The 13,488-nt window shown below is 32.8% G+C and overlaps 2 protein-coding genes across 3 annotated transcripts in view; both read left to right on the top strand.

Moving 5' to 3' along the window:
* The window catches only part of LOC114283083 (methylesterase 10-like), a 297,358-nt gene that overhangs the window by 155,247 nt on the left and 128,623 nt on the right, over positions 1-13,488 (top strand). The gene's annotated exons all lie outside the window — the stretch shown is intronic.
* The window catches only part of LOC114283086 (jasmonoyl--L-amino acid synthetase JAR4-like), a 43,005-nt gene that overhangs the window by 2,397 nt on the left and 27,120 nt on the right, over positions 1-13,488 (top strand). Inside the window, exon 4 of the mRNA XM_082868112.1 lies at positions 1,875-2,386. Coding sequence (XP_082724238.1) covers positions 1,875-2,386 — 512 coding nt within the window. The remainder of the gene's footprint in view (positions 1-1,874; positions 2,387-13,488) is intronic.

The following is a 13,488-nucleotide window of genomic DNA, read 5'->3' as shown; positions in this document are numbered from 1 at the left end:
GCATTGAGCCATTGGTTTATAAACTCATTATCATCCATTTATTAATTGTTTGAAACCCCTCTCTTCCCTTCGTTTGGGATGACTTATAAGCCTATTTTGCTTAAAAAGCTTCAAGTCATTTGCCATACTCATTTCCCACCAAAAAATCAATTTAAGCCACTTTAAAAAGCCATTAGGAAATCCTACAAGCCAAAAATATGTCAAAGGAACTAGTTTTTTTAAGCACTATCTTATTTGTGGGCTTATTTTAAGCCAATAAACTAGAGTTGAGTACCAAAATGCTTGCCATGTGGGTGTTGGATACTGTTAGAACAACTCTATCCTTGTGCAGGTCTTGCTTCTCTCCATACTGTCTCATTTGTTTCAGTCTTTTGGTTGTTTATCCGTTGGAATATGAATGAGATTATTCCATTTCACCATCTCACATGACTAAACTAGGTTTTTATTCCAACAGAATGAGCATTCGCTCTACTTCTCACCATGTGAGTGTTGGATACAATTACAACAGCTCTATCATTGTGCAGTTCTGACTTCTCTCCATACTGTCTTGTATTTTTCAATCTTTTGGTTTATCCCGTGGAATATGAACGAGATTATTCCATTTTACTAGCTCACATGACCAAACTGGTCGGTTGAGACACAAATATCTATAATTTGTTCTGAATGCTATAACTTATATGTTGTGCACCTCATGGTTGACATCTTAATATTAGATTCCTCAAATTATTGAAGGGTTTAATACCAGTAGGTGCTCTCTTCTATGTCCCCTATGTATGACAGTCCAATTTTCTTAGATTATCCATGTGTACTAGGGATAGTTTATTCATTTGTTTTTGGTTCCATGTGTATGTCACCACTATGCTTTGGTGGTACATTAATTTAAATGCTAAACTACTAACAAATTAAAAGATGCCTTGTGGAATAGTTTTGTATTCGTGAGGATTGGAAACTGAATTCTCTCTGCAAATATCTGTGGTTTCACCGACGTGACCCTGTTTCATTTTTAATTTTCTTCAATTACTTGCATAAATCCGTATGCACATGAATTCTATATATGAACTTTGTATATCTATTCTATCGCTTATGTTATATAAGGAGCACAATTCACTTGATGTGAACCTCCATGTCACATTTTCTTATGCCAAAATTGCCTCTATGTCACTGCTCAAGTTTTTTTATTTCAAATTATGATTTTTCTAACTTTTTCCTCCTCCATCCAAATTCAATTTTTCTTTTCTTTTTTTCCTCTAGATGACGATAAGAACATTTGATTATTTCAATTTCTAGTTGTAATAGATGCTTTCTTATTGAACTTCTTTCCTTTTTTTGAAATAAATATAATTAAATGTTCCAAGTTTGAATTGTGTATGCTTTCTCATTGAACTTTCTTTTCTTTCTCTATTTTTTTTGCAATAAATGTAATTAAATGTTCTATGTGTGAAATTTGTTGGGAGTTTGACAGCCAATGATCCTCTGTACCCAAATCTGTCACTCTGTCTTGATACATTCTTAGCCATAGGATCCTATCTTGAAATTCCGCCACATTGTGCGGTTGGGAGTGTATAAAAACAAAAGAAAAAGGAAATTTATATGAAAGCTTGCCCACATGCTCTCACCAATAAACACTGCTTAGTTTTGCCGTATTAAAAAATTCATTTTGTGAGAGGATTTCTCTTTTTCTTTAGTTTTTAAAATTAAAGTGGCGACTTTTAATTAGATTTACTTAGCATTTTAATTTCAAATTTCACCAGGACTTGGATGTGCATACACCCAACACCAATTTCTTTTGGCTCCTATTATGTTATTGTGACTTGTAAAACACACAATTTCAACCAAAACTTATGAATTACAAAATTTATATGGTAAACTCGCAGGTTTGTATCGGTATAGGCTTGGAGATGTGGTTAAGGTAGTGGGCTTCCACAATTCTAGTCCAAAACTCCAATTTATCTGCAGGAGCAATCTTCTCCTCACCATCAACATCGACAAGAACACCGAGAAAGATGTACAACTATCTGTTAAAGCAGCAGGAAAGTTGTTTTCCAACGAAAAACTCGAAGTAGTTGACTTCACGAGCCACATGGACTTATCAACAGAGCCTGGTCACTATGTCATCTTCTGGGAAGTGAGCGGGGAAGCAGGTGACGACCTTCTGAGGGAATGTAGCAATTGCTTGGACCGGTCATTTGTAGACGTGGGCTATGTGGGCTCACGTAAAGTTAAAGCCATTGGAGTGTTGGAACTCCAAGTTCTTAAGAGGGGAACCTTCCAGAAGATTCTAGAGCACTATGTAGGGCTTGGAGCTGCTGTCAGCCAATTTAAAACGCCACGGTGCGTGGGGCCTACTGTAGACGTCCCCGAACGTCCCGGGAGAAGATCATGTTCTGTTCATTTGGGCTTACTACAGTTCGGGACTCAATGTCACTGTCTTGTATCTAATCTCGCGGAGTGCAATGCAAGACCGATGAATCATCAAAGAGTCAAAATCCGACAAATCGTTTTTTAAAACAGATTTTTTTGAAAGAAATGCCAAACATGGACTGCTTTGCCAGATACAGAGTTGCCACCTAATATTTTGTTTGGGGGGAATTTAAGAAACCCTGACTCGTGCCTAAGGCCACGTGTCCGTCATCACTAAAGTTGCCTCGGCTCGGGAACTTGGGTACGATTGGGGAAGGTCACTTCGTGAGCACCTCCGCTCGCCCAATCAAAGATCGGCCTCTACTAACCATGATATCAAGTTTTGAAAACATTATGCGTTTTTATTCCAGTTATTAGCCTAAATTTACTATGTGATACGCATAGCATATAAGTATAGACTGGATCGCCTGAATTGGAACAAAACATCTTATGTTTGTCTTGAAAATGGTTTGCTACTCGCAAGTAGGCTAAAACGTGAATTTGCCACTCTCGGGTGGGCTTAAGAAATAGGGTGATTTGCCACTCTCACGTGGGCTTAAAACTCACAATTGATGAATTGTTCCAATCCAAATAACCCAACCTTCACCCACAGGCATTCATGCAGTTATATCACATAAGCACATAGCCTCATGGTAAGCATGCTATCATGGCAGTCACTAACACGCATGCAGGGGTGCTAAAGCATAAACACTTACCGAGTACTCCAAGCCAAAGAAAGAAGCTTATTAGAAATCATGCATGAATCCTAACTATGCTGAAATGCCTAATGCAACAGATGTAAAAATGCAACTACAATAGGCTCGGCTATTCTAAGATGGCATATGATGATGCTATAGCTAACACGTATTCAACTTGGAATTGAAATACAATGCAGTTAGTATGATGCGCCGAGCCCGGTGCATATGCAAGACAGATGAATGGATGCAAACATGCGAGCATAAGTATGCTAATTGAAACATGCCCTAATCTAACCATCATAAGCTGATAAATAAAAGGGAGAAAGAAGTGGGGGTTGGAAGACATGCATCACACACACGCACACTTATTACAATTGTGCCCTCGCTCGGAGGGTCCGAATGAATAATACAGTCCGAATAAGTAATTAACTACTCTAACTAATTAAATATTACAAAACCCTAATTAATTAACAAATTAACTAGGAAAGCGAAATAAGCTAGTATGCCAATGGACTACCCCAGCTCTGCTCGGAATGATGAAAGATGCATGCATGCTCGAGTCGCCTCGTTGGAAAATTCCTCGCGATGCCTCGCCTCGCCCTTGTTTGCAATTGATCTCAAAACTTTGCACAAAGCTCCAGAAGGCTGAAACTCCACCTTGGGAAGGCCACTGACCAGTTATCAGCATGGGAGACCACCCACCGGCCACCTTTTGTGGGAGAAACCCAAAAGGGTGGTCAGCCTGCTAGAAAAGCTGGTTGGCCGACACTTTCTGCCCCTGGATTCTGGTTTTTTCTACAACGGCAAGGGAGAGGAAAGGCAATGTATTTTCCAAACATGTATGCACGACTACTCTGCCCGTCATTACTCAAGCTCTAGGGAGTGTAGACCTCGATCCTCGTGCCATCAATCGCGCATCTCGATGCATGATGGCCGAGGAATCGAATTACACAACTCAATGTAAAATGAATGCACAAATGAACACATAAAGCCAACAACTCCATCATGTATGGTCAAGAGTGTCGGCGACTGGGAATCGAGGTACGTTTCGTCACTTTGAGTATGAAACGTCCCTCATTTCCCGTGTTTAGGCTAACTCCTATCCCAAACACAATGCAATGTGATGGCATACACAATGCGACTAACATGAAACCTAGCATACGCAAATGCTATGGATTAAAATGGCATACACAATGCACGTGACACAACATGGCATGCACAATGCGCTAACATACAACCTAGCATATGCAATGCTATGGACTAAAATGGCATACACAATGCACGATGGACTTACACCAATATGGGTGGACCTCAGCCATACTCACATCAGTGGCCATGTGATGGAAATGAGACAACCGAAACACATGCAGACGTGCACGAATGCAAAGGACCGATCCTAAGGCATAACATGCAACTCTAACTAAGCATGGCATAGGATGAAATGTGGCATAGAATGGGACATGATACAACTCTGAAATGGCATAAAAGATGGTCCCGAAACATGCAAATAGGGCACACAAAGCAAGCTAGGGGGCCTGGGCACCTAAACTAGTGAAGTGCGTTACTCTAGAGGTACCCAAAGCAATGCACTAATGGCAAAACCAACCCAAAATAGACCCTAGGCAAGTCTGAAACAGTGGGGAATTGGCCTAAAATGATGGCTCGGAATGCAAAGAAGTGGAGCTCATTCAATGGCCCGAAAATAAGGCATTCATGGACAACTCTCAAGCACACTTAAGGAGTATAAAACATGGCAATATGGCATTGATACAAGCTTTGAAATATGATGTATAATGGGCCCAAAATATGAATACACCTCAGTATATGCATGTAATGAGCCTCAAAACTCAAAGTTAAGCGTGGGTGTTGAACTACAAGCATGCAAAACAATCATTCGACAATGAGACCCAAAAATAGAGCTAGGGCAGTCCAAAATATGCACAAAATCAGTTTAAGACAAGGAAAAGGTCAACAAAGCATGCGAAATAAGTTAGTGAACCATGATTTACACTACAAGTATGTGAAGCACATGAGGGATCACCGAACCAACCAAAAAAAGAAATATGCCATGCTAAAATATGCCCCAAAACCCATGGAAACTCAATCAACACATGTAAGAATGATAGGCTCCTTTGGAGGGCCATGCAAGGGGTTGTTCCACACGTATATGACGGACACCCAAAATGGCAAAACCACCTTTGGAAAGAGGTTATGAGGGTCCTAAAACCCACCAAAAAGGCCCTGAAATTAGTCTAGGAAGCATGCAAGTGAAAGCCCCTTTGGAAGGCCTTGAAGAGGATTACTCTACACATGCATAATAGATACTTTATATGGCAAAATAGGCTCTGGACAGAGCTAATGCAGACCTTAAAACTCACCAAATAGGGTCTGAAATGTGGCTTTGAAACATGCAAATAGGGGCCCCTTTGGAAGGCCAACAAAGCTAGTAAAGAGAACAAAGGGTGAGAGGGTCACCCCTCTCTGATTTTAGGGCTCAAAAACACATGTTAGCCACTAAAAATCCACTGGATTTCAGTGGATAAAAGGCCAAACCAAGGCCATGAAAAATGCTCTAATGCATGGCTCAAAACATGAGGAAATAAAGCATGCAAGGGGGAAGGTGACCCCAAACAGAAAAATGACCTTGAACAAACTTGAAGAGAAGCTCAAAGCAAGACTTTTTTTAGTTTATGTTGAAGTCCAAAAATTCTTGCAAATAGAGCTAAACTATGGAGCAAAATAATGTCAAAATGGGGGAAATAGAGACTTACCCTTGAAGAGAAGAAGGCCAGCAGCTTCCGGACCAAAATAGTAAGTCTTCAACCTCTAAAAATCAGCTCCAAGGTGCTTGGATGGATGGTGGAGGTGTTGTGCTAGGAGGTGTAGTGTAAATGGCCAAGAATAATGGAGTTTGGAGGCTTGGGATGTAGAGATATATGGAGAAGTGTATCTATCTTGAGACCAAAATGTTCAACCCTTGCAAGTGGAGAGGAGGGTTGGTTTTATAGAAGAGGAGGTCCAAGACTTCTTGGAGAAGCCTCAAGCAAAGGGACCAAGCTTCCAAAAGAAGCTAAACCAAAAGGGTCAAGCTTCTTGAGGAAGCTAGACCAAAGGGGTCAAGCTTCTCTTAGAAGCTAAGCAAAAAGGACCAAACTTCCTTAAGAAGCCAAACAAAAGGGTCAAACCCGGAGCAAATGCCTCCCAGCTGGCACAGCTATATGCAACTCATGAAGGTCAAAAAGGAGATGGCTGGCCAACCAGTTCAAGTGGTCGGCCGACCACTTGCCCTGGTCGGCCGACCAGGGGTCAAAAGGGTCAATAAGAAAAGGTGGTTGGCCATACTAGATTGGTGGCCTCCCAGATGAGTGCAACACAGTGGTGGTATGGAAGACTAGAAAATGTGGCTCAAAAGTGAGAAAAACCAGCTTTCAAGGAAGGTTCAAAAGGGTCAATCACCAAAGGTGGTCAGCCAACCCATATTAGTGGCCTCCCAGGTGAATACAACACAATGGTGATATGGGAGACCAGAAAATGTGCCCCAAAAGTGAGGGAGACCACCCCTCTAATAAGAAAATCGGGCGGCGAACAGAAAGGTGGTCTCCAAGAAGAAAAGGTGGTCTCCCACCATAGTACCACATTCCTAACAATGAAAATAGGGTCCATGCCAAAAATGAACCCACACCGATGCAAAATGAACCAGGCCTTGTTCCGGTCCCATCAACCCTCTAGAACCGGAGTAGGAGCAAAACCGGCCTAGAAATAGAAAACCGAAAGACCCGGCGGTCGAACCGGGAAAACCGGTGACCCGGACCGGGTCTGGTGGGTTGGACCGTTGGTTTTTCTCTTTTTCTTTTTTTATTTTCTTTCTTTCTTTTCTTTCTTTCTTTCTTTCTTATATATATTTCAAAATTTTGACTAAAAATTCTTACTTCAAGAGTCTCCTCTCATAAGGAAGAGTCTCATTGGAAGTTGGAGAAGATTATGAAAGTCTATTCCTATTTGTAGGAAAAGATTTTTCAAGGAAAACCTACAAAATTCTATGTGGGATTCAATCAAATTATTTAAAACATATTGATTGGAGGGAGAGTTGAAAATTTCATTTCCCTCCAAAATTAAACCTAACATTCAATCAATTTGTTTGGAGGGAATGTTTAAAAAATTTAATTTCTTTAAAACAAGTGACTTTTTTTTTTTATCAATTATGACTTTATTAAATATTATTAATAAATATTATACAACAATTTTTATTTTTATTTGAGTATTTATATATATTTTCATTTATTTATAATTTATAATTATATAATATTAATTATGACGTCACAGCTCGACTGCTTTGACCCGACGGTTGAACCGGTGACCCGTCCACCCGGTCCCTTTTCCGGTTCGCTCACCGGTCCGGTTTTCAGAACATTGCCAATTATTGATAATGATTAGATTGTATTTTGAAAAAAAAAATTGTAATTGATTTTTTTAACTCACTGTGTTTTTTGAAAAAAAATTATTTTGTTTTTTTAACTATCAATTTACTTAATTTGTGATTTGATTTTTAACTTACTGTATTTTTTGAAAAACAAAATGGATTGTACTCATCAGGGTCAATAATGTACCAATTATTGATGATGATTAAATTGTATTTTGACAAAAAAAAATTGTAATTGATCTTTTTAACTCACTATGTTTTTTGAAAAATAAATTATTGTGTTTTTTAATTATCAATTGACTTAATTTGTGATTGATTATTTTAATTATTGATGATGATTAGCTAGCATTAAAAAAATTGTGATTTATATGAATGAAGTTATCTCATTTTGTTGAAGTTATCTCCTTTTATTTATTGATTTGGTCAAAATTTCCTAATCAGCATTTAAAATCCCCTCATACAAATAATTATAGATACAATCTATGCATAGTTACTGCAATTCCATTTTCAACTTCTCTCATAACTATGATTAGTGATTAGATTGTTAAATTATTTTTATACAAAAACTTAAAAAACATAGTTTATATATTAAAAAAATCTAAAACAAATATAAATATCTATAATTATCTCGTGCATAGCACGGATGATAGGCTAGTCTATACTATATATTAAACAAAAGGGGGTTTCTAACCCCCAAGGCCTGTGGGAGCTCCAATATGTCAATCCTAATTTTCTAATTTTTTGTTTTTTTAAAAAAAAATTAACCTCAGCATTTATTAACTTCTCTCAACCCACAAGACTTTTTGACTTCTCTCATAATTACTGCAGTACATTTTCCAAAACAAATAATTTGTATATTAAAAAAAATTTAAAACAAATATAAATATCTATATCTATATCTATTTATTTATTTATATATGTCTCTAACCCACAAGTTTTGTGGGAGTTCCAATATCTGAACCTTAATTTCTTAATTTTTTTGATTTTTTTTATAAAAAAAAAACTTAGCAGTTATTAAATTCTTCCAAGTCTTTCAACTTCTCCAATACACACTAAGCCCTAAACCCTAAACATAAACACTCACAAAGTAAAAAAAATATGATTGTAATGTGATGTGATTATAGTTTGTTCAATGGCTCTTTTTTTTAATATAATTGTTGTAATTAGTTCAATAGTTTTTTTTTAATGTTATTTTATGTTTTTATTTACTATTTTAATTTTATTTTTAATATGATTGAAGTTAGATAAACATAAACACTCACAAAGCAAAAAATTTGACTGTAGTTAGTTCAATGATTCTTCTTTTTTTAATGTGATTGTAGTTAGTCAATGGTTCTTTTTTTCATTTATTTATTTATTTTATTTTGTTATGAGTAATTATGAGAGAAGTCAAAAAGTCTGGTGGGTTGAGAGAAGTTAATAAATGCTGAGATTAATTTTTTTTTTAAAAAAAAACAAAAAATTAGAAAATTAGGATTGGTATATTGGAACTCTCACAGGCCTTAGGGTTTAGAAACCCCATTTTGCTTAATATATAGTATAGATTTATTTTGTTATGGGAAAAATGTAATGTGATTATAGTTTGGTCAATGGTTCTTTTTTTTTTTAATGTGATTTAATCTTTTATTTATTGTTTTAATGGTTTTTCTTTACGATTATTTATGAAAAAAAATATGATTGTAGTTAGATAGCATAAAAATATTTGTGATTTGACTCGATTTTTTTATGATTTGATTTTTAAAGTACCAATTATTGATAAGGATTAGATTTTATTTTGAAAAAAAAAAATTGTAATTGATTTTTTTAACTCACTGTTTTTTTGAAAAAAAAATTATTGTGTTTTTTTAACTATCAATTCACTTAATTTGTTATTTGATTTTTAACTCACTGTGTTTTTTGAAAAACAAAATGGATTGTACTCATTAGGGCCACATAATGTACCAATTATAGATGATGATTAGATTGTATTTTGACCCAATTTTTTTTTTGTAATTGATCTTTTTAACTTATTATGTTTTTTGAAAAATAAATTATTGTGTTTTTTAATTATCAATTGACTTAATTTGTGATTGATTTTTTTAATTATTGATGATGATTAGATAGCATTAAAAATTTTGTAATTTGTATGATTGAAATTGTCTCATTTTGTTTATAATTTTATTTTTTTAATATGATTGAAGTTAGATAAGCATAAACACTCACAAAAAGAAAAGTGTGATTGTAGTTTGTTCAATGGTTCTAAATAATCTTTTTTATTTACTATTTTAATGGTTATTTTTTCAATTATTTTTTTTATTATGAGAAAAATGTCATTGTAGTTAGATAGCATTAAAAAAATTGTGATTTTTATGATTGAAGTTATCTCCTTTTATTTATAATTTAATTTTTTAATATGATTGAAGTTAATTCACTAAAACAAAAATGTGATTGTAGTTTGTTCAATGGATCTAAATAATCTATCTATACTATATATTAAACAAAAGGGAGTTTTTAGCCCCCAAGGCCTGTGGGAGCTTTAATATCACAATCTGAATTTTCTAAATTTTTTATTTTTTATTTAAAAAAAAAACTCAGCATTTATTAATTTGGTCAAAATCCCCTCATCGGCATTTATTAACTTTTTTTCAATCTACATGTCTTTCCACATGACTGCATTTATTGATTTGGTCAAAATCCCCTCATACAAATAATTATAGATACAATCCGTGTATAGTTACTGCAGTACCCTTTTCAACTTCTCCCATACACTATGGATAGTGATAAGATTGTTAAATTATTTTTATAAAAAATCTTAAAAAACATAATTTATATATTAAAAAAACCTAAAATAAATATAAATATCTATAATTATCCCATGCATAGCACACGTGATAGGCTATCTATACCATCTATTAAGCAAAAGAGATTTTTAACCCTCAAGGCCTGTGGGAGTTTCAATATCCCAATCTGAATTTTTTAAATTTTTTATTAAAAAAAAACTCAGCATTTATTGATTTGGTTAAAATCATCTAATCAGCATTTATTAACTTTTTTCAATCCACATGTCGTTTCAACATGCCTGCATTTATTGATTTGGTCAAATTTCCTTGATCAGCATTTAAAATCCTCCCATACAAATAATTATAGATACAATCTGTGTATAGTTACTGCAGTACCCTTTTCAACTTCTCTCATACACTATGATTAGTGATAAGATTGTTAAATTTTTTTTATAAAAAATCTTAAAAAAACATAATTTATATATTTAAAAAAATTTAAAACAAATATAAATATCTATAGTTATTCTGTGCATAGCACGGGTGATAAGCTAGTACTATATATTAAGCAAAAGGAGGTTTTTAACCCCAAGCCTTGTGGGAGCTCCAATCTCCCAATCTAAATTTCCTGATTTTTTGATTTAAAAAAAAAAAAAACTTTAGCATTTATTAACTTCTCTCAACCCCAAGTCTTACCCTCATAATAACACTTTAATGCATTAAGAACAAGCATTAAAAAAATTCTTTGAAATCCAACACATGAATTTCTTGAAAAGTTCCAACACATATGATTATTATCTCTCATAATAACACTTTAATGCATTAAGAACAAGTATAAAAAAAAATTCTTAAAAAGTTCAACACATATGATTATTATCAAAATATTAAAGTTTAATATAATATAAAAAAAGGAAAAAAAAAGACATTTAAAAAAAAAGACAATTAAAAATCGCAATTCACATATATTGATAATTATATACTATATATTAAGCAAAAGGGGGTTTTTTACCCCAAGCCTTGTGGGAGTTCCAATCTCCCAATCTAAATTTCCTGATTTTTTGATTTAAAAAAAAACCTTAGCATTTATTAACTTCTTCCAACCCCCAAGTCTTATCCTCATAATAATACTGTAATGCATTAAGAACAAGCATAAAAGAAATTCTTTGAAATCCAACACATATGAATTCTTTGAAAAGTCCCAGCACATATGATTATTATCCCTCATAATAACACTTTAACGCATTAAGAACAAGTATAAAAAAAATTTCTTAAAAAATCCAACACATATGATTATTATCAAAATATTAAACTTTAATATAATATAATAAAAAAAATATTTAATTCCTTGAAAAGTCCAACACTTATGATTATTATCAAAATATTAAAGTTTAATATAATATAAAAAAAAGAAAAAAAGAAGACTTTTAAAAAAAAAATTTAAAAATCGCAATTCACATATATAGATAACTAGCCTATCACCCGTGCTATGCACGGGATAATTATAGATATTTATATTTGTTTTAGATTTTTTTTAATATATAAATTATGTTCTTTAAGATTTTTTATAAAAATAATTTAACAATCTTATCACTAACTATAGTGTGAGGAAAGTTGAAAAGGGTATTGCAGTAATTATATATAAATTGTATCTATAATTATTTGTATGAGGGGATTTTAAATGTTGATCAGAAGATTTTGACCAAATCCATAAATGCAGGCAAGTGAATTGAAAAAAGTTAATAAATCCTGATCAGGGGATTTTGACTAAATCAATAAATGTTGAGTTTTTTTTTTTTAATAAAAAATTTAGAAAATTCATGTTGGGATATTGAAACTCCCACAGGCCTTGGGGTTAAAAACCCTATTTTCCTTAAAAGCCCCATTGAGTGTTTATGTTTATCTAATTTCAATCATATTAAAAATTTAAATTATAAACAATAGGAGATAACTTCAATCACACAAATTACATTTTTTTTAATAAAATTTTTTGAAAGTCCAACACATATGATTATTATCAAAATATTAAACTTTAATATAATATAATAAACAAAAAGACATTTAATTCTTTGAAAAGTCCAATACATATGATTATTATCAAAATATTAAACTTTCATATAATATAAAAAAGGAAAAAAAGAAGACATTTAAAAAAAATTAAAAATCACAATTCACACATATGAATAATTGTAAACACAATCCGTGCATAGCATGTGTGATATGCTAGTAGTTTATGATAACAAAATCTTGATATATTAAGCAAAATGGGGTTTTTAACCCCAAGCCTTGTGGGAGCTCAAATCTCCCAATCTAAATTTCCTCATTTTTTGATTTAAAAAAAAAACTTTAGTATTTATTAACTTCTCCTAACCCCCAAGTCTTACCCTCATAATAACACTTTAATTCATTAAGAACAAGTATAAAAAAATTCTTTGAAATCCAACACATGAATTCCTTGAAAAGTCCCGACACATATGATTATTATCCCTCATAATAACACTTTAATGCATTAAGAACAAACATAAAAAAAATTTCTTGAAAAGTTCAACATATATGATTATTATCAAAATATTAAACTTTAATATAATATAATAAAAAAAAAGACATTGAATTCCTTGAAAGGTCCAACACATATGATTAGTATCAAAATATTAAAGTTTAATATAATATAAAAAAAGAAAAAAAAAAGACATTTAAAAAAAAAGACATTTAAAAATCGCAATTCACATATATTGATAATGATATCTATACTGTAAATTAAGCAAAATGGAGGTTTTTAACCCCAAGTCTCGTGGGAGCTCCAATCTCCCAATCTAAATTTTCTAATTTTTTGATTTAAAAAAAAAATCTTACCATTTATTAACTTCTCCCAACTCCCAAGTCTTACCCTCATAATAACACTTTAATTCATTAAGAATTGCAAAATATTGACATTGCATAATTAAAGTAATAATAATTGAAAAAAAAAATTATTGTGTTTTTTTAACTATCAATTCACTTAATTTATGATTTGATTTTTAACTCACTGTGTTTTTTGAAAAACAAAATGGATTGTACTCATTAGGGTTTTAAAAAATTGTGATTTGTATGATTGAAGTTATCTTCTTTTGTTTATAATTTTATTTTTTAATATGATTGAAGTTAGATAAACATAAACATTCACAAAAAGAAAAATGTGATTGTAGTTTGTTCAATGGTTCTAAATAATATTTTTTTA

Source organism: Camellia sinensis, chromosome 5 (assembly GCF_055761805.1).
Source record: "Camellia sinensis isolate YWXY chromosome 5, ASM5576180v1, whole genome shotgun sequence".
Taxonomy (NCBI): domain Eukaryota; kingdom Viridiplantae; phylum Streptophyta; class Magnoliopsida; order Ericales; family Theaceae; genus Camellia; species Camellia sinensis.
The sequence above is the reverse complement of the archived record's forward strand: the minus strand, read 5'-3'. Positions and strand labels throughout refer to the sequence as shown.